The 20175-nt window shown below is 46.0% G+C and overlaps 2 protein-coding genes across 2 annotated transcripts; one reads left to right on the forward strand and one right to left on the reverse strand.

Moving 5' to 3' along the window:
* The first annotated feature begins 11873 nt into the window (after positions 1-11873).
* LOC127345772 (uncharacterized) lies at positions 11874-13969 on the forward strand. The gene is made up of 3 exons (XM_051372291.2): positions 11874-12950; positions 13052-13527; positions 13635-13969. The coding sequence occupies exons 1-2, from the start codon at positions 12119-12121 to the stop codon at positions 13513-13515; spliced, it is 1296 nt and encodes a 431-aa protein (XP_051228251.1). The 5' UTR covers positions 11874-12118; the 3' UTR covers positions 13516-13527; positions 13635-13969.
* Positions 13970-17663: 3694 nt separating this feature from the next.
* On the reverse strand, positions 17664-19753 carry LOC127345773 (uncharacterized). The gene is made up of 5 exons (XM_051372292.2): positions 19576-19753; positions 18799-18907; positions 18436-18530; positions 18219-18340; positions 17664-18111 (listed from the first exon to the last, which is right to left on the reverse strand). Exons 2-5 carry the CDS (start codon positions 18905-18907, stop codon positions 17853-17855), a joined length of 585 nt encoding a protein of 194 aa, XP_051228252.1. The 5' UTR covers positions 19576-19753; the 3' UTR covers positions 17664-17852.
* Between the last annotated feature and the right edge of the window lie 422 nt (positions 19754-20175).

The following is a 20175-nucleotide window of genomic DNA, read 5'->3' on the forward strand; positions in this document are numbered from 1 at the left end:
ATCCGGCCCCCTGCTTTTCGCTAAGGACTGGAAGAAAATCAACTCGGAAGGAGGCCGGACATTTGGCCGGACATTGTCACTCTTTTGCCCCGAAGACCGGATTATCCGGGGGCGGATTATCCGCCCTTACTTAGGCCGGATTATCCGGCCCCGGAATCGCAACGGCTCCATTTTGAGTGGGGGTATAAATACCCCCCTTCTTCCTCCTTGCCTCTTCGCTCAATCATTGCACAAGAATTCTGCCAAGCCACCTCCATTAGAGCCAACTCAAAGAAAGTCAAGATTTGCAAGATCTCCTTCCTCCCCCAACCAAATCTCTTGATCTTTGGAGATTCGAAGGAGAAGACACCGATCTACATCCTCACCGAAGCGTTCTTCATTTCCCCCTCTCTTGTTTGAGGGATCTCATGCTAGTGTTCCTATTTGGTTCCCTAGTTGATTCGTGTTGATGTATTGTTGTTGATTGTTGTGTTGTAACAGATTTGGGAGCCTCCAATTTGGTTGTGGATGTGTGCCCCAAGAACCTTGTAAAGGCCCGGTTTCCGCCTCGAGGAAATCCCTTAGTGGAAGTGGGCTAGGCCTTCGTGGCGTTGCTCACCGGAGATCTGAGTGAAGCCTTCGTGGCTGTTGGTTTGGCTTTCGTAGCAACCACACTCCTCCAAACGTAGACGTACCTTCTTGCAAAGGAAGGGAACTACGGGAATCATCTCCGTGTCATCGCGTGCTCCACTCTCGGTTACCTCTATCCTATTCTCTCTCTATTGCTTAGTTATCTTGCTTAGTTGGTAGCCTTGTCATATAGGTAAATTCACTTAGTTGCATATCTAGAGAATTTACCATTTGTGTCAAGCCTAAATTGAAAAAGAACTAAAAATTGGTTAGCACCTATTCACCCCCCTCTAGGTGCGGCATACGATCCTTTCAATTGGTATCGTAGCCTCGGCTCTTATTTCGGGCTTAACCGCCTAAGAGTATGCCGGACGAGGAGTCCTCGGAAGGGGCCGCCAAGATGGTCTCCGTGGAAGACTTCAATTCGTTGAAGTCCTCCGTGGAAGCCCAAATGGAAAGCATGAAAAAGATGATTGCCGAGCTTTTGGCTCCGGCCCTTCCCAAGGCTCCTAGTGTAGAGGTAAAAGACACAGGTGTGTTACATGAGGGAGAGGCTTCGGACTTACCCTCATCTACCAAACCCGTGGAAGGTGATAACTTAAACTCTAATAAGTCTCCCATTGCATCTCCTAGGGGAACCAATGGAAGTGAGAGCTACAATCGAGTACCTCCACCTTTCCAATCACCCGACATACCGGTTCCCATGCCTCATTTGAATATTAGGGCGACCCACCTAAGTTTTCTATTGAAAATTTCGATACTTGGCGATTTGAGTTCCGCTCTCATGTTTGTAGTGCCTCCAATGAATTATGGAGAATCATCATGGAGGGCTTCAAGCCATACAACCCCGACAAGTTGACTAGAAGAGAAGCGGTTGATAGTCAACTCAACGTCACCGCCTTGCACATGATTCAAACTAGTGTGGGGACAAAGGAATTGCATCGTGTCCGGAACTACACCACCGCCAAGGAAGCTTGGGATGGTTTGACCTCGAGTTGCATTGGAAGTGAGAGCACAAGAAGGAACAAGTATAATGCTCTCAAGAATAAAGCCGAAGGGTTCATGAGGCTCCCGGATGAAGATCATGAAGATATGTATGGAAGACTTCTCACCGTTGCCGATGCCTTCCGGCTTGTTGGTGCCACCCACATCAATGATTCTTGGATCAAGGAGAAGTACATTGAATGCATGATGCCATTTGTACCCATTGATGTCAAGACCCTTGTGGGAAGGGAATGCTATTCCTCTCTCACCTCTCAACAAGTTGTGCACGAGTTGCAAGCTCTCAAGGTGCTTGAGGAAACCTCTCATGACTCTCGCAATCGTGCTATTGGAATGGCAAAAGGTTCCAACCTTGCCTTGGTGGTCAACTCCGTTGAAGAAGTGGTTCCTCAAGAATCTTATAGAGCATCTTGGAGTATGACCTATCCGGAAGATTTGCAATGCCACTACCATGACCACATGGCCTTCCATGCAAAGTCGTTTTGGATTGATCCCTCCAAGGCCAAGGAAGACAACATCAAGAGGAACAACAAAAGTGGGTTCACTAGCTTTGGCCCAAAGACAAGATCATGCTACAATTGTGATGACAAGCGCCACTTCATTGCCGAATGCCCCTATGAAAATAGAGAGCTTCATAATGGGAGGCTCATTCCCAAGGACAAGAGCAAAGATTCAAAGGGCAAATATTCAAAGCCCCTCAACAAGAAGTTCTACAACAACAAGACCAAGAAGGGCAAGAGGCCCTCAAGAGTTGTGCTAGTAACAAGGGAAGAATATTCTACCGATGAAGTTGAAAGTTCTAGTGGTGATGAAGATGAAGAAAGCTCAAAGGAATTGGCCGCCATCGCCACCACCAACACCCCTCTTCATCTCTCTTTGAATCTCCCAATGAGAACCCTCATATCAAGAATGCACATTGCTTCATGGCAAGGTCCTCCTTGGACACACCTATTGTGCTATCAACTCAAGAAGAGTATACCTCCGGAGATGATGATGTTGATGATGAAGAAGATGCAACCTCTAATGGATTGGTCGCTCTTGCCTCCCTCTCCACTAACTCTTCATCACCAAGTGAATCCCCCAATGAGGTCATTCATGTGGAGGAAGAAAGTTGCCTTATGGCTAAATCCTCCGAGGTATCATCCCCTAACCCCTCTATGCCTAACTTATCTAGTGATCTAGGGGTTGATGATGATAGTCTAAAAGTGAAACAAGAAATGCTAGAGTTTGATGATTTCATTCTTAACCTACAAGGTAACACTAAGAAGCATGTTTCTAGCCTCATGGTTCGTATAGCTCAACAAGGTGATTTGCTTGAGAAAAAGGGTCAAATAGAGAGAGAAGACTCTCTTGAAATCCATGCTCTTAAAAATGCTCTTGAGGAAAGTCAAGAAACTATAGCCTCTCTTGAGGAGAGGCTAGAAACTCTTGAAGAGCCTCAAGATAAAATTAACAAGCTCACAAAAGCTAGAGATCTTGCTAGGGCTAAGTCTAAAGTGCTTAAAAAGGAAAAGGCTCAATTTGAGGTTGATCATGAGAAACTTGTGAAAGGTCTAGATGAACTAGACAAAGCTCACAAAGCTTTGAAGAGTGAATACACTCTCTTATCCAAGTCTTATGAGCAACTTCAAATTAGGCTTGCCTCATATGATGTGCCTAGCTCCTCTACTCCTTCATGTGATCATGCAAATGTTATTGAGGAAAATGCTAGGTTGAAAGATGAACTTGCTAGGACCTCCTCTCCCCAAAGTAAACTTTCGTTGGATGATCTTTTGAGTAAGCAAAGATCAAACAATGGGAAGGAGGGACTTGGTTTTAATTCCAAGGCTAAAAAGGCAAGCAAGAAAAAGACCAAGCCCGCACATGAGAAAGCTAATGGTGAACCCGAAAGGGCAACACCATTAATGATGATGGTGCGGGAATAGATAATCCTCACTATGTTCTCTTTAAAGATTATTATGGTGATGTTTATGCTAAGTATGTTGGTCCATATGATGGTTATGTTGCTTGGTCTATTTGGGTCCCAAAGACCCTTGTTGCTAACAAAAGAGGACCCATTGAAAAATGGGTACCTAAATCCAAGAATTGATCTCATGTAGGACTATGTCACGGAGGTTCAAAATGGGTACTTGATAGTGGATGTACAAGTCATATGACCGGCGGCAAGAACCTCGTCAAGGAGTTGAGGCCTAACATAAATGATATCACCGTCTCCTTTGGCGATAATTCTACATCCGAGGTATTGGGTTTTGGCAAGGTTGTGGTTGCACACAACATTACTCTTGTGGATGTCATGCTTGTCAAAACCCTTGGTTACAATTTGCTTTCCGTTTCCGCCCTTGGCAAGATGGGTTTCGCCGTCTTTATTGATAATGATATTGTGGTCCTCTTGTGGAGCAAGACTCTAAAAGTCGCATTCGTTGGGTATCGCGAACACAACTTGTATGTGGTGGACTTTTCGGGACCACCACGTCAAGTGCGATGTGCCTATTCGGAAAGGCGGACGTGGGTTGGTTGTGGCATCGCCGCCTAGCCCATGTCAACATGAGAACTTTGCAAAGTCTTCACAAGGGGAACCATATTGTGGGACTAATGGAAAATGTGTCTTTTGCCAAAGATCGTGTTTGTAGGGCTTGTGTTGAAGGCAAAATGCATGACTCTCCGCATCCAAGCAAGACCATCATCTCTTCCAAGAGGATCTTGGAGCTCCTTCATGTGGACCTCTTTGGTCCCGTTACTCATGCAAGTCTTGGTGCGAAGAAACATTGCTTGGTGATTGTCGATGACTACTCAAGATACACTTGGGTCTACTTTCTCAAGACGAAAGATGAGACTCAACAAATATTCATTGACTTTGCTACCGAGGTGCAACGCCAACACAACCTCCTCATTATGGCAATAAGAAGTGACAACGGCTCCGAGTTCAAGAACTACACACTCAATGATTTTCTTAGTGATGAGGGGATTCGTCATCAATATTCCGCTGCTTACACCCCTCAACAAAATGGTGTTGCGGAGAGGAAGAACCGGACTCTTATGGATATGGCAAGGTCTATGATGGCGGAGTATAAATCCCGCTATAACTTTTGGGCCGAAGCCATCTCCACCGCATGTCACTCCTCCAACCGGCTCTATCTCCGCAAGGGCTTGAACAAGACTCCATATGAAATACTCACCGGGAACAAGCCTAATATCTCATACTTCAAGGTGTTCGGGTGTAAGTGTTTCTACCAAATCAAAGGAGTTCGTTTGTCTAAATTTGCTCCTAAAGCTTTGGAGGGTATATTTGTTGGTTACGGTGCCGAATCTCACACTTATAGAATCTTTGATGTATCCTCCGGGATTATCATTGAATCTTGTAGTGTGAAGTTCGAAGAAAATGATGGCTCCCAAGTGGGGCAAGTTGATGTTTGTGCAGGTGATGAAATACCTCAAGATGCCATAGTAAGAATGGGTGTGGGATTTTTCCGCCCCATTGAGGGACACGGTGTGGCGTCTCGGGAAGGACTATGCTCTACCTCGGTGGAGCCCTCATCTTCTCAACATCAACAAACCCCATCAAGTGAAGCAAATGATGCACCAACCCAAGAACAAGAACAAAACCCTCCCCCTAGTGTGCAAGATCAAGGACAAGATCAAGAACAAGATCAAGGTCAAGATCAACCACGGGTTCATGATGGATCCGATGAGTATCCTTTCAACATTCAAGATCAAGCACATGAGGATGAGCAACCTCAAATAATTGAGGAAGCTCATGTTGAAGGTCAAGACGGGGACCCAAATGGTCAAGATGATCAAGTGACACCTCCAAGGCCAAGAAGAACCAAGGAGGAGATCGAGGCCCGTCGTTTAGCAAGAAGAGATAGGACCCTTGAAATTCGTGGACACACTCATGATAAGGTCCTCGGTGATGTTCGAGCAAAAGTCTCCACAAGAAGGCAATTGGCTAACTTTAGCAATCATCATGCCTATATCTCCGTAGTGGAACCCAAGAAAGTGTTTGAAGCTCTTGAAGATTCGGATTGGGTGGAAGCTATGCATGAGGAACTCAACAACTTCAAGCGCAACAAAGTGTGGACCTTAGTAGAGAAGCCAAAGGAGTGCCGCAATGTTATAGGCACTAAATGGATTTTCAAGAACAAGCAAGATGAGTTTGGAAATATTGTGAGGAACAAGGCAAGATTGGTGGCTCAAGGTTTCTCTCAAGTTGAAGGAATTGACTTTGGAGAGACCTATGCTCCCGTGGCTCGTCTTGAGTCCATCCGTATCCTTCTTGCTTATGCATCGCATCATAACTTTAAGCTTCAACAAATGGATGTGAAAAGTGCTTTTCTTAATGGTCCTTTGCATGAAGAGGTGTATGTTAAGCAACCCCGGGGTTCGAGGATCTCAACTTTCCTAACCATGTCTACAAGCTTGATAAAGCACTTTATGGTCTCAAGCAAGCTCCTAGAGCTTGGTATGAGCACCTTAAGGAATTGTTGGTAGACCGTGGGTTTGATGTTGGGCTAATCGACCCCACTCTTTTTACTAAGAGGGTCAATGGGGAGCTTTTCGTTTGCCAATTATATGTTGATGATATTATCTTTGGCTCTACTAACAAAGCTTTCAATGATGAATTCTCAAAGCTTATGACCAATAGGTTCGAGATGTCTATGATGGGAGAGATGAAGTTTTTCCTTGGTTTTGAGATCAAGCAATTGAGAGAAGGAACCTTCATCAACCAAGCAAAATATCTTCAAGACATGCTCAAGAGGTTCAAGATGACCGAGTTGAAGGGTGTGGCCACTCCTATGGTTACCAAATGTCATCTTGCACTTGATCCCAATGGTAAAGAAGTGGATCAAAAGGTATATCGCTCCATGATTGGATCCTTGCTTTACCTTTGCGCATCTAGACCGGACATAGTGTTGAGTGTTGGTGTGTGTGCAAGGTATCAAGCTTCTCCTAAGGAGAGCCACATGATGGCTCTCAAAAGAATCTTTCGATATTTGGTTGATACCCCAAGATATGGTATTTGGTACCCCAAAGGCTCAAGTTTTATTCTCAATGGATATACCGATGCGGATTGGGCGGGTGACAAGGATGATAGGAAATCAACTTCCGGGCTTGCCAATTCCTTGGTAGATCCTTGGTGTGTTGGTCTTCTAAGAAGCAAAATTGCATATCTCTCTCCACCGCCGAAGCCGAATATGTTGCCGCCGCAAGTGGATGCACTCAATTGTTATGGATGAGGCAAACTTTAAAGGAATACGGTGTCATTTGTGACAAAGTGCCTCTATTATGTGACAATGAAAGTGCTATCAAGATTGCCTATAATCCGGTGCAACATTCAAGAACGAAGCATATTGAGATCCGGAATCATTTCATTAGGGATCATGTTGCCCGGGGTGATATTGAGCTTATCTATGTTCCTACCAAGGATCAACTTGCCGATATATTCACAAAGCCTCTTGATGAAGCAAGGTTCACTTATTTGAGGAATGAGCTAAATATCATTGATTCAAGGAGTATAGCTTGACCATCTTGCAAACACACCTTCGTCTCAAAACTTTATTTGGTTTAGATGTGGGCATGGAAATAGGGGGAGTGCGGTTTAAATTATTGAGCTATCCCTCCCCCCATAATGCCAACATTAAAGATTTCATTCTCGTTATATCATATTTTGATATGTGAGCTTAAATGATGAGTATTGGTTTGGACCCAAGATATATCTTCGCGGTGCCATACCATAACACTCATATATGGTGGCCTAGGCCACCACACTCTTCTTTGTGAGGAGTTGGAGTTGTTTGGTTTTTCATTGGATTTTATTGACATCTCCATGTTCTTCCTGGGAAATCACTCTAGTTTGGCCTTATTTGCTCATATCTTGCAAACTTGAGTGACCATGTACCATTAACAGTTTGTATCTTCTAAAACCTAAGCCTACTCTCCCCTATAAGCCATTTCCATCTTGCTCATTTGTCATGTTTGGTAAAAACTTGGAGTTTGAGGGTTTTTCGGTCGGATGATCTAGGGTGCTCCATCTTATTGGCAAATTTGTACCTTATATGTGATGTGATACTTTATTACATCATATATGGGACCTGCAAATAACCAACGAAAGATGAGCCGGATTCCCGGTGATTCTGGAATGTTCCGAACACCGGATAATCCGGCCCCAGACACCCCGGAATATCCGGCCCGGCCGATTATCCGCCCTAAGCTAGGGCCGGATTATCCGGCCTGGGCAGATCTTGAAAGGGTTGAGTCGAGGGCACGGGGGCAAAACGGTTCAAACCATCCCCCTCGCGCCTCTCTCCTCTTTCTCCTCTCAAGGCCGCCGGATCTCCTCCTCCTCGCCGGAGACGCTCCATCCGCCCCTCTCGGAGTTCTTGGGTGGATTGGGTGCATCTCCTCCCTAGCTACCTTCTCCTCCAAGCGGTTTCCACAATGGATGTGGGTATGATTCACAATCTCTAACCCTAGATGTTGTGTTTTATATGTGCTATTTTCTTGGTGGAATTGGTGTCTAGTTGTTCCAAACCATGAGTAGTGTACTCCTTTTGCATGCTATGAGGCCGATCTAGTGTTAGACATGTTTTTGATTGGAAATCTGCACATCTCGCATGGCCGGATTATCCGCTCTCGAGCAGGCCGGATTATCCGGCCGGGCCGGATTATCCGCCCTGTGGCACCGGATTATCCGGCCTGAGCTTCATCGCCGGCAGCTTTGCTTCAATCTATCATGTCTAGACTTGTACCAACTTATAGCATGCTTCTCGAGTATTTTACTATATCTTACATGACTTATGAGCATTACCTTCTCTTTGCTACCCGTCTTTGCTTCTCTCAGTGGTGCTTCTCGGGGTGGTCGGAGACGCTGCAGGCATGATCGATCTAGTGACGAGTTTGCACCCAATGCTCCTCGCAAGTCGGTCACTTCAAGAAGGAAGAACAAGGAAGTGAGGGAGAACTACAAGGCCATGGATCCAGCTTTCTTATTCCGCTATCCGCTTGAAGAACCGGTATGAAGATGTGCCAAGGGATGAAGAGATAGAGGGCAGGAGATATTGGTGCATGGAGCAAATGTACATCTACAAGGACATCTATGAGCCAATGAAGAATCCGAGACCCATGCAAGCCATTGATGTGGACATTCTAGCTGAAAACGATCACTTTGAAGATGCTATCTCGGGTTGTTGGAAGAATGGGCTTGAAAGATATCATGAAGATTCAATGTGACTATAGCCCGAGTTGGTGAAGCAATTCTTTGCCACTTTGGCAATCAAGACCGATGAGGAACGCACTATGGAATGGATGTCCGGCTCCACACACTGCAGGTGCCACTCGCGCCGCTTTGCCGATATTCTTGGAGTCCCTATTGATGAGGGTCGTCGTCTTCATGGACCACAACAGGCAGATAAGAATGCACTTGCAAATCTCTATACCTCAGAGGGAAGGATTGGTTATACAAAGGGGCTGCTTCTCATATACAGTCAGTTGCTTCGGTTCTTTCGGGCAACCATTTGCCCAAGTGGTGGTAACAATGATGCTATCCGGGAGTTCTTGTAGATCTTATGCACCTCAGCTATAAGTGTGCTCGTGATGGTGATGAAGTGAGGGACTACACTCTTGATATCATGGACTTTATCTTCCATGAGATCCGTGATGCCATGGTCTCCCGGACCACCATACCTTATGCACCCTACATCCAGCTTCTCATCAACAACTCTGTGTCTGTGAGTGAAGATTTGGGTGGGTATCCGTTGGTGAAGCACCATGTCAAGAAGGCCTACAAGCTCAAGCCAGTCTCTTCATTGCCTCGCACCCGACTCTTTCATGGGTGATGCTCGCTCTAGTGGTGTTGCTCCTGGTCGTCATCCCGATGTCCCGGCTATGAGGAAGCAAGTGACCCGGCTTAGTTGGTTTCGGCGTCACATCCTTTGCATGAACATTGAGATCCATAAGGAGAACTATGCAGCTAGCCGTGAGCGTTACGAGATTAAGCATACTCAGGCGGTTATTCTTCACAAGCTCGGTGGTGAACAAGGTCCCCCGCCTCGGCCTCCAGCTCACCCGGGTTACACTAGGTGGCACTCGCACAGTTCCATGGAGTGATCTTGATGATTGCCTTCAAAGGTCCAACACCTCTCGTCGCTCTCCGGATGCTCCTGACACTGATGAAGAGGAAGAAGAAGAAGAAGAGGTGCAAGAGTCCGATGGTGATTATGCCTCCGAGTGATTCCCATGGGACGTGTAGCATCGCGCTTGTCCCCTTTTTGGCGTCTCGATGCCAAAGGGGGAGAAGTGTTCTATTAGGATTCTCGGGGATTTGCATGGTTTGGGCACAAGCATATGCGTTTATCTTTCTTATATTGCTTGTGTTCCCGCTTATTTGAACTATTTGGTTTATTTGTGTGCCGTTCAAAACACCGTATTATATATCTACACATGGGTATGACTTCCTTCATCCTATCTCAACTTCTTATGTGTCAATGTCTTTTGTTAGAGCTCATGTTGGATATCTCTTGTGTTGAGGCACCATACTTCTATGTGTTGTGTATTTGTATTCAAATGCAAATTACTTATATGCACACATGTAGGGGAGTGCCTCTATGTTTTGCCATCATGCTTGTCTCTATAGTGATTCTATTGCAAATCCATATATTGTCATCAAACACCAAAAAGGGGGAGATTGAAAGAACATCTCTCACATTATGTTTTGTGTGTTTGATGTCAATATATATGATACACTAATGTTTGTTTAAGTGGTACAGGATTACATAGATATTTATTCATGTGTGTTGGATTTGATCGTGTGTCAAAAAGGTTTCGAAAAAGTTTGGCCAGGCCGGATAATCCGGGCCGGATATTGTCGAAATATCCGGCCCCCTGTTTTTGGCTAAGTGTTTCAGAATTTTGGCTCGGAAGGGGCCGGACATTTGGCCGGATAATGTCCCGTATTGTACCAGGGCCGGATTATCCGGGCCGGATATTTTGGAAATATCCGGCCCCCGTTTTTCGCTAAGGACTCGGAAGAAAATCAACTCGGAAGGAGGCCGGACATTTGGCCGGACATTGTCACTCTTTTGCCCCGAAGACCGGATTATCCGGGGGCGGATTATCCGCCCTTACTTAGGCCGGATTATCCGGCCCCCGAAATCGCAACGGCTCCATTTTGAGTGGGGGTATAAATACCCCCTTCTTCCTCCTTGCCTCTTCGCTCAATCATTGCACAAGAATTCTGCCAAGCCACCTCCATTAGAGCCAACTCAAAGAAAGTCAAGATTTGCAAGATCTCCTTCCTCCCCCAACCAAATCTCTTGATCTTTGGAGATTCGAAGGAGAAGACACCGATCTACATCCTCACCGAAGCGTTCTTCATTTCCCCCTCTCTTGTTGAGGGGATCTCATGCTAGTGTCCTATTTGGTTCCCTAGTTGATTCGTGTTGATGTATTGTTGTTGATTGTTGTGTTGTAACAGATTTGGGAGCCTCCAATTTGGTTGTGGATGTGTGCCCCAAGAACCTTGTAAAGGCCCGGTTTCCGCCTCGAGGAAATCCCTTAGTGGAAGTGGGCTAGGCCTTCGTGGCGTTGCTCACCGGAGATCTGAGTGAAGCCTTCGTGGCTGTTGGTTTGGCTTTCGTAGCAACCACACTCCTCCAAACGTAGACGTACCTTCTTGCAAAGGAAGGGAACTACGGGAATCATCTCCGTGTCATCGCGTGCTCCACTCTCGGTTACCTCTATCCTATTCTCTCTCTATTGCTTAGTTATCTTGCTTAGTTGGTAGCCTTGTCATATAGGTAAATTCACTTAGTTGCATATCTAGAGAATTTACCATTTGTGTCAAGCCTAAATTGAAAAAGAACTAAAAATTGGTTAGCACCTATTCACCCCCCCCCCTCTAGGTGCGGCATACGATCCTTTCAATAATGTTTAACCAATTATATAGAAAAAACAAGATATAATATTTCATTTTGCGAAAAGGATCTGGAATATATGAAAGGATATTTCAGCAATGAGTATCATGCAGTACACATTTAAAGTAACGTTTTTTTCATTTATATTCCTTTTTTATCCAGGATGGAAGGTTATCTTCAATCCCAGCTCAGTTACCATAATCCCCACAAAAAAGCCTCAGTTACCATAAAAACCTCAACAAAGCAGCAGGGCCGCCGCAAAACCCCCTGAACTCAAAGCAGAAAGAAACAGCCGTACGGTGCGGTGTGGGGCACACAGGGATCCACGGCCACAGCGGATTCCTTCCTTCCTGCGCGAGCATTCAAAATCTCGCCACCTCGCCTCCTCCAAACGCATCGATCCGCCCCAGCCGCCGCCCCACCACCACCCCCGACGAAATCGAATCCAGCCACCACCCCGTCGCCGCCTCGCCTCGCCGCAATCACAACCTTCCTTCTTTGTTCCCGCGGGCGGGCTCGTGATCCCGTCGCGCCGCGCCGGTTTTCTTGGATTCTTTCCTTCTTTGCGCGCCGCCGCCGCCGAGAAGGAAGGAACGGCCATGGTGCACTGTAAGCAGGCGCGCAGGAGGCCCAAAGGCGCCGCCGATGCCCCCAAGAACCGGGAACGCGCGCCCCTCCCCGGGTACATGAGGCCGACCAGCAGCTCCGGCGCCAGGGCTGGCCGGGAGTCGACCACCGCCCCCTCCGCCGCTCCCCTTCCGGAGCGGGACTCCGCGGCGCCCGGCGCGAGGATGCCGAGCGCGGCCCGCGCGACGTGCTCCTCCGCCCTGAAGAGCGCACTTGCCCGCGGCGGCAGCCCTGGCTGCGGCCGCGTGTGCCGGTACGCCTACTGCTCGCTCAAGGGCCACGCCCACGCCCCCGCCGCGCCGCCGCTCGGGACCTTCGTGGCGGCGCGGAGGCGGCTGATCAAGACGGAGCAGCGCATGAAGCACAGGGGCGTCTCCGCGTTCCGCAACACCAAAACCAACAATGCTGCCGGCCTCGGCGGCCACGGTTTCTTCGTCCAGGTATATCCCAACTCCAACGCCAGCGCCAAGGCGGCGAGCTCAGGTTCGAGCTGCAGCGGCCTCTCCGCGGAGGAGATGGAAGCGGCGGTCGCTTTCGGGCGCCGGGAAGCGCAGGGCAAGTGGGGCGGTCCGGACGGCTCTGTCGACGGCTCCTGCGGCTCCAGCGACGTGATCTCGGATGGTTTCGCCGAGACGGCGGCGACGGTGACGGCGAGGTCTCGCAGACCCAAAGATGAGGTTGATGGAGACGGGGACGCTTGGGGTCGTCAAGATCAAGAAGAAGCAGAGGACTCTGGCGGCTGCTGCAGGTCCGATATCTCGGAGGAGCTGGGTGCAAGGTACCAAGGCAACACGTCCTCCAAAGGTGGAATTTCTCTTTCTCACTCAAGTTGATTCTTTCCTTATACGTATCGGTTTGCATTAACCACTATCTGATAGATGACCAGCAATATCGCAATTGTGCAGATCATGGCAGCGGCGTCACTTCAGTGGAATCCTCGATGGACGACATATCCAGTGCGTTCGGTGGGATGTGCTTCGAAGATGCAGGTTCTGATCCTACCGATGGCCAGAGGAACAAGTTGACCATGTCCAGGAGGGGAACAGCACCTAGAGACGAGGAGCGAATTCGGCCATTCAATCCCAGGGCTCCAAACTTTCTTCAGGTAGAGCCTGATGCAGATGCTGAGAAGGTTGATCTCAGGCACCAGGAGACCGATGATCGCAAGAATGCAGAGGAGTGGATGGTTGATTATGCGCTTAGGAGGACGGTCAAGAAACTAGCTCGTGCTCAGAAGAGGAAGGTGGAGATGCTCGTCCAGGCCTTTGAAGCTGTTCTACCACCAGTTCCAGGGGAGAACAACGCCATGCAACAAGAAGGTGACAAGAAAGGCTTCACACTGACAAGGACATGGCAGGCACTCAGCTGACAGAGTTTAGCGGTAAGAACAATTGTGTAAAATAATTTCAGGTAGTAGTAGAAATCATGTGGCACACATTTTGGATGCCGTAGATTCGACTCATGATGCGGTGCCTTGTGTTTTCGCAGGCAGTTTGGGGATCAAGCTGGAGCAGATCATATAACTGGGGTTCTAACTTGGTGGTCGCTGCAATATTAGTGCCAGAGACCTGCTCAGCTAGGATAGAAAGCTGCTTACTAGCACCTGAGGTCTTTAGCTCATAGTTACAGATTCAGATAGCAACCAGGGATATCACTTTGTCAGCTGATTACTGTAGTGGCGTAGTGCATATGTAAATTGGCCTCCTGTGCTCATGCTGATATTGTAGCGCTGAGAAGAATTTCAGGCTTGCAAACTGGCATGAGTATCTAGATGTATTCCTTCCTGGGACAAATATCAATCAATAAAACTCTTATTGATAACATGTGCCATTTCTGCTGTAGTTAACATGTTCAGTAGCAATATGGAACATTTTCTTTTGATTTTTGACTGTACAAGTTGACCTCAAGTGTTGCTTTCTGAATAATGAGGTAATGTGTCTGAGGTTGGTGATGGCAGCGAATAACTTTATTTTTACCTTTAGTTAACATGTTCAGTAGTAATAATATAGCATTTACCTTTAGCCTTTTGATGACTGCACAAGTTGACTTCAAGTGTTGCTTTCTTTATCACAAGGCAATGTCTGTAAATTATTGAGACTTTGCAGTAACCAATGAAGCTAACTGGTGATTTCTGAGACTCGTCGGTTGTCTACTTTGGTGTCAATTGCCTGAACTGGCACCAGAAATTCAGGTGCCAGCAGGCTGTTTTGATATATACATAAAAAGACCAAATCTGCTGGCGAGAACAGAATGGATGAATTGAAGCCTAATAGCATTACATGTAACAATAGAAGAAGTTTTTTCAAAATTTTGATTATATTTGATACATTAGATGTTTTCTGAATTTCCTAGGGCTGACAAGATATTCCTCCAAATCGGCTTATGAGATTCAATTCATTGGAGCCATTGCTTCGAACATGAACAAGTTGGTTTGGAAGGCTTGGGCGCCGCCGAAAGTGAAGTTTTTTGCGTGGCTTCTTTTGCAAAATAGGATTTGGACGGCCGATCGTTTACAAGCTAGGGGGTGGCAAAATTGTGACCGTTGCACTCTATGCAACCAAACTCTTGAGACCGTGGAGCACCTCTTCATCAATTGTCGCTACACGGCTCGCATTTGGGCCACAATCAAAGATTGGGTCGGCATCCCTCTCATTCAACCTACGCAATGGCTTGGTCTCTCCATGGACTCTTGGTGGAACTTGATGGCGGGCGGCGACACTCCTTGTAGGAAGGCGGTTTTGGGTAATATCATGCCGGGAGAGTAATGGCATGCGTGTAATCCGGGTTCCTTTTGTAAACTCCAAAACTCTTCTTAATTAATAGATTAGGGCAAAGCTTTTGCCCTCGTTTCAAAAAAAGACAAGCTTTGACGCTTTATTATGTCTACTCCTTATCGGTACTCTGAATGAAGCTAGATTTGGTCTGCATTGCTCATAAATACAAGATAAGATACACCCTTGGATAATTCAAGCAGTAATACTATTTGCATGCCGAGCATCTATTCGATTGTAGGAGCAATCAAGCAAGAGGACACATGAAACCAAATAAATGGCACTTCAATGCCAAGGACAAGAAACACTCCAAACGGATACAAGACAGATGGATCAAGAATGCAACGCCATGATATAAGTGCCATTTACACTGGAAACCAAATCTCACAAAATCATAACGGATATAAGGTTTGATAATCTCACCAACCTGAAATGCACATCTGCAAGTGAAATAAAGCAACATTGTCGTGCAATCCAACAACCGTGCACCATCAAGAATATATCAGCAAGCAGTTATTCACGGCAGTAGGGCATAGCAACTATGAGGAGTAGCGGGCCCTGCAGGTGAACAAATTTTGAGTGCATCTGCTGAAGCCACCTGATGGTTGATGCAAAGCCAACATGAAAACATCTGGCACATATGGCGCTATTTCCGCGACTGCACGGCAGCCTGGCACATGGCACAGTTTTTTGTATGCTGTTGGTTCGACTAGTGTTGCAGTGTTGTCTGTTTTATATGCATTTTGGGGTTCAAGCTAGACTGCTAGAGCAGACCATGATAATTGGGGTTCTAACTCGGTGGTCACTGCAATATTAGTGCCAGAGACCTGCTCAGGTAGGATAGGGAGCTGCTTACTACCACCTGATGTCTTTAGCTCGTACTGGTGCAGATTCAGATAGCAGCTAGGAATCTGATTTGAGTTTAGTGTAGTGGCATAGTGCAATGTGACATAGACCTCAGGTGCCCATGCTGATATTTTAGTGATGAGAGAAATTTCATACTTGCAAACTGGCAAGAGTATCCGGATATATTTCTTGGACAGTTGGACAAAGTCCAATAAAACTCTTATTGACAGCCTGTGTCATTTCTGTTGCAGTTGACATGTCCCTTTCAGTCTTTGACTGTATAAGTTGAACTCACAAGTGTTGCTTTTTGAATAATAATAAGCTAATTTCCCCGAAGTAAGTCGAAAGTTGCTCGGTAACTAATGAAGCTAATTGGCGACGAAAAACTGTTCGTGGATAGTTTACTTTGGTGTCAATCTGAGACTCAAAGACAAGCTATGCCTCAACTTTATTTTTACCTTAAGTTAACATGTTCAGTAGTAATATATATTCTCTGTTTCATATTAGTTATCGCTGATCTAGTCCAAAGTAATCAGCGATAACTAGTATGAAACTGAGGGACTAACATTTATCTTCAGTTTTTGACTGTACAAGTTGACCTCAAGTTTTGCTTTCTGAATCACAAGGTAATTTGTCTAAAATAAGTGGTGACTTTGGAGTAACCAATGAAGCTAACTGGTGATTGCTGAGACTCGTCGGCTGTCTACTTTGGTGTCAATTAGCCTGAACTGGCATCAGAAATTCAGGTGCCAGCAGAGTGTTTTGATATTCATACACAGAGAGGCCAAATCTGCTGGAGAGAACAGAATGGATGAAGCCTAATGGCATTGCAGGTAACAATAGCAGAAGAGTTTCCAAAAGTTTGATCATATTTTGTATAGATGTTTTCTGAATTGCCAAGGGCTGACAGCTAACATAGACAGAAGGGTTTTGAAAAGTTTGATAACATTTAGGTATAGAGGTTTGCTGAATTGCTAGGCCTGACAAGCTTTTATGAATTATTATTACGTCTGTTCCTTATTGAGCTCTTGGTACACTGAAAGAAGCTCAATTGCTCATGAATAAAAGATGCCCCCTGGGAGGCAGGGATACCACAAACAAACAAACATTTGCATTCCAGGTATTCATTCATTCGATGGTACCAAGTAAATGGCAATGAATAAAAACAACAAGAAGCACAATGAATAAAAACAACAAGAAGCACTGCGAACGGATACTAGAAGGCAGATGGATCAAGCATGCAACGCCATGAATAAGTGCCATGTATACTGGAAACCAAATCTCACATCACAGCGGATACAAGGTTTGATTACTATCACCAACCTGAAGGATTGATTCTCAGCTTGATGTTCGAATCACACCAACCCCCTCTAACTGAAATAGAATCAGATTATTCACTGCCATGGTGTGCGATCTGACTATTAGCGTGCAGTTAACATCACATTAACAGCAGTAGTGTAGGGCATAGCAACGTTGAAAAGTGGATCAGGTCTTCAGTTGAGCAAATTTGAGTGCATTTGCTGAAGCCAGCTGATGCAGAGCCAACACCTTTGCATTTTTCTGTCGACACAAAACATGAAAAAGAACATGTTGTAAAATGCTCAGAAATGAAGGAAAAAAAGGTAGACAGGAGGTTTATCAAACACTACTATATCTATGCTTTTAACTATACAGGCTAACCATGTTATCAGCATGACAAAATGACATAGTGTTTTTGAAGCTTATAACTAGCAAGAGTAGAATATGTAATCAATCCTGCACCGACGCCAACAATTATCCAGAGTTCCCCAAAAATATCACCATGGATCAACTCAATGGAGGATACCAACAGTCCATTAGCAGATGCCAAAGGCTCAAACAAACCAGAGCATGGTAAAGGAAGAACAGCAAGACGCAAAACTCTGGAAGAGAAATAATTATAAACATTCATACTGCGAATTTACATGATTTTATAGCGAAAAAGGTTGGTGTGATTAAAAATAGCTTAGTATCACATGATTTACAGTTACAACATACATAAGAACTCAGTCTAAGTGATTCTGCCAGACTTCCAAGTCATTGGTGCTTGCCATTACATTCAAAACCTTGCTTATGGAACTCGTGTCAACTCTTCAGGAACCCGAACATCTGGGCATTCGTTCAACAATAGAAGAAGGTCGTTTGGAACACTTTGAAGCCTGTTTTCCTCCGATGGAGGATTATCCTGCAGAATACTCTCATGAAACAGCCTCAGTGCACCGTCGGATGAAATTCCTTGCACAGAATTGTGCAAATCTTCAAGTTTTCCTTTACGCTGGCCATCAAGCAACAACTTTTCTTTTAGACTGTCGGGAAGACTATCTAGTGCACTGCTTGAAGGAAACCAACAAAAAGTAGATACAATAAATGAGGATGTTGCAAGAGAAAGTCTATATACAAGATAACTGTTATTAGCACAACCAGTGTTCCACATTACCTAGTGATCCCCCGAACGAGACCCCACTTGTATCCAACATGCACTGATTGCTCAAACCCAATATTGAAGCCCTCTTGAGCAGCATCCTTCTGCCCTTCAGTTATGCCATCCCTATAGCCCATCTACGGAGAAATCGAAAAGCCGTACTTTTATATCAATGCAAACTCATGATTCATGATTATAACCAATAACCATGGAAGTCAAAATTGATATATACCTTAACGAACTGGTTCTTCCTGTGGGCCCAATCCCTGTCTAAGATTGCAGCGTCATCCCAAACGTCATCATCGATAGCAGCATCATCACCATTGTCTGAATCAAAATAGGAGGAAAACAACTGGTTGTGAGATGGAATGCATGTTCAAACAGAACCTGTGTTGTTTAACTAAACAGAAAGTGTATCCAAGCTACGTAGATGTGGCAGCAATAGACAGATAGAATGTTCCAAAATCTAGAGTTCTTCCGGGTATTGACCACATTTCTGATCCCTATTTGCATTTCGGTGGGTTGGTCTGGCAAGAGAAGTTTTGGGGAAAAGGTATATTACAGAATACTACATCAGAACAAGGCTAGGACGCACCAAGCCAATCTATTTCTTTCTCCCTCGATGGTGATGCTTCTACTTGTAGGTCTCCCAGCGACGATGCCAAACCCTTCACGTCCTCGGAGCCGGTCATTGTGAAACCCATCTGCAGTTGAAAGATGAAGCACCAAGGAGAATGGTCAGTTGACAAGTAGTAGCAACATACTTTCCCTCTAGTTCTTTTTTGTTTGCAGGTAAACTTTCCCTCTAGTTCATTGCCCTCATATCACACAATACCATAAACCCTTTCTTTTTTATACGTTAACTGTTATTTTCCCCATCTGTATCATTAAAAGGCTTCATCACTAACGCCAAATACTCCATGTGAAATGACATGTGACAATATTTTTATTTGATCAACTCCAAACGGCTCTACTAGCTAGCCACCTAGCTCGAGGTACGTAGCTGCTACTACATGGACCCCTTCTCCTTTTAATCCCCTTCTTAACGAATGCTCATATCACTGTACTTGTACTTGATACAGAGGTGGATCCATATCCTTTTTTCCAAACATAAAAAAAATGTTTGATTGATCCGAGAGTAACGAAATTATATATGCTAGCTGATGAACATAAAAGGGGGCTATTCACATCTAAGAGTAGTGGAAATCTCAACAATCTCTCGGGAAGAGCACCACAGTTTACATCAATCCTTTGTAAAAACAAAAATGACATGAATCCCTTTCCTCTGTCTCCATCCATACCCAAAACGGAGGGCTGGAATGATTCCAGAACTCGTGGATCGGAGGAAGCAAGCAGGAAAAAGAGGAACTACCAGCTCAACGGGGGCGGCGAGGTCGGGGTGGAAGAGGGCTGGGCGGCGACGGGCAGGAGAAGGCGGCGGCTGGTGGTGGCGATGGTGTGATTGGCGGCGCTTTCCGGCGTCGGAGATCGGGGTGGAAGGTGGCGGCGGAGCTCCCTGGAGAGGTAGGGGCAGTCAGGGGAGATTTTATAATTTGCCACACTTTTCTTTGCCCTGGAGAGGTAGGGGCAGTCAGAGGGCAGGCGGCGTCGAGGCTGGGGAGAGTGCTAGCGGTAGCGGTAGGGGTAGGGTGGGAACGCGGCGGTGATATCCCAGTTTTTTGGAACAAAACGAATTGGTGTCGGACCGCAGATTTGTGCAATTCAGATTGGGATATTCAGATGGGAAACGCTGGCTTTCCCCCGGGGGATCGCGCGCTCGCGTCCTCCGGGTCGGTAGCGCACCACGTGTCCACGCACAGCAGGTGGCCCCCACCAACGACCTTATCTTTTGCGAGGCGTTCTCACCGAACGCACAGCGGGTCTTCGTCTTCCTCTCGTTCCCCTTTTCCTCTCCCTCACATCTGCTTCTCCCCATCACCACCGCAGTCCACCTCAACTCCGGGAGCTCGCT

The sequence above is a fragment of the Lolium perenne genome, chromosome 3, assembly GCF_019359855.2.
Source record: "Lolium perenne isolate Kyuss_39 chromosome 3, Kyuss_2.0, whole genome shotgun sequence".
Classification (NCBI taxonomy): Eukaryota; Viridiplantae; Streptophyta; class Magnoliopsida; order Poales; family Poaceae; genus Lolium; species Lolium perenne.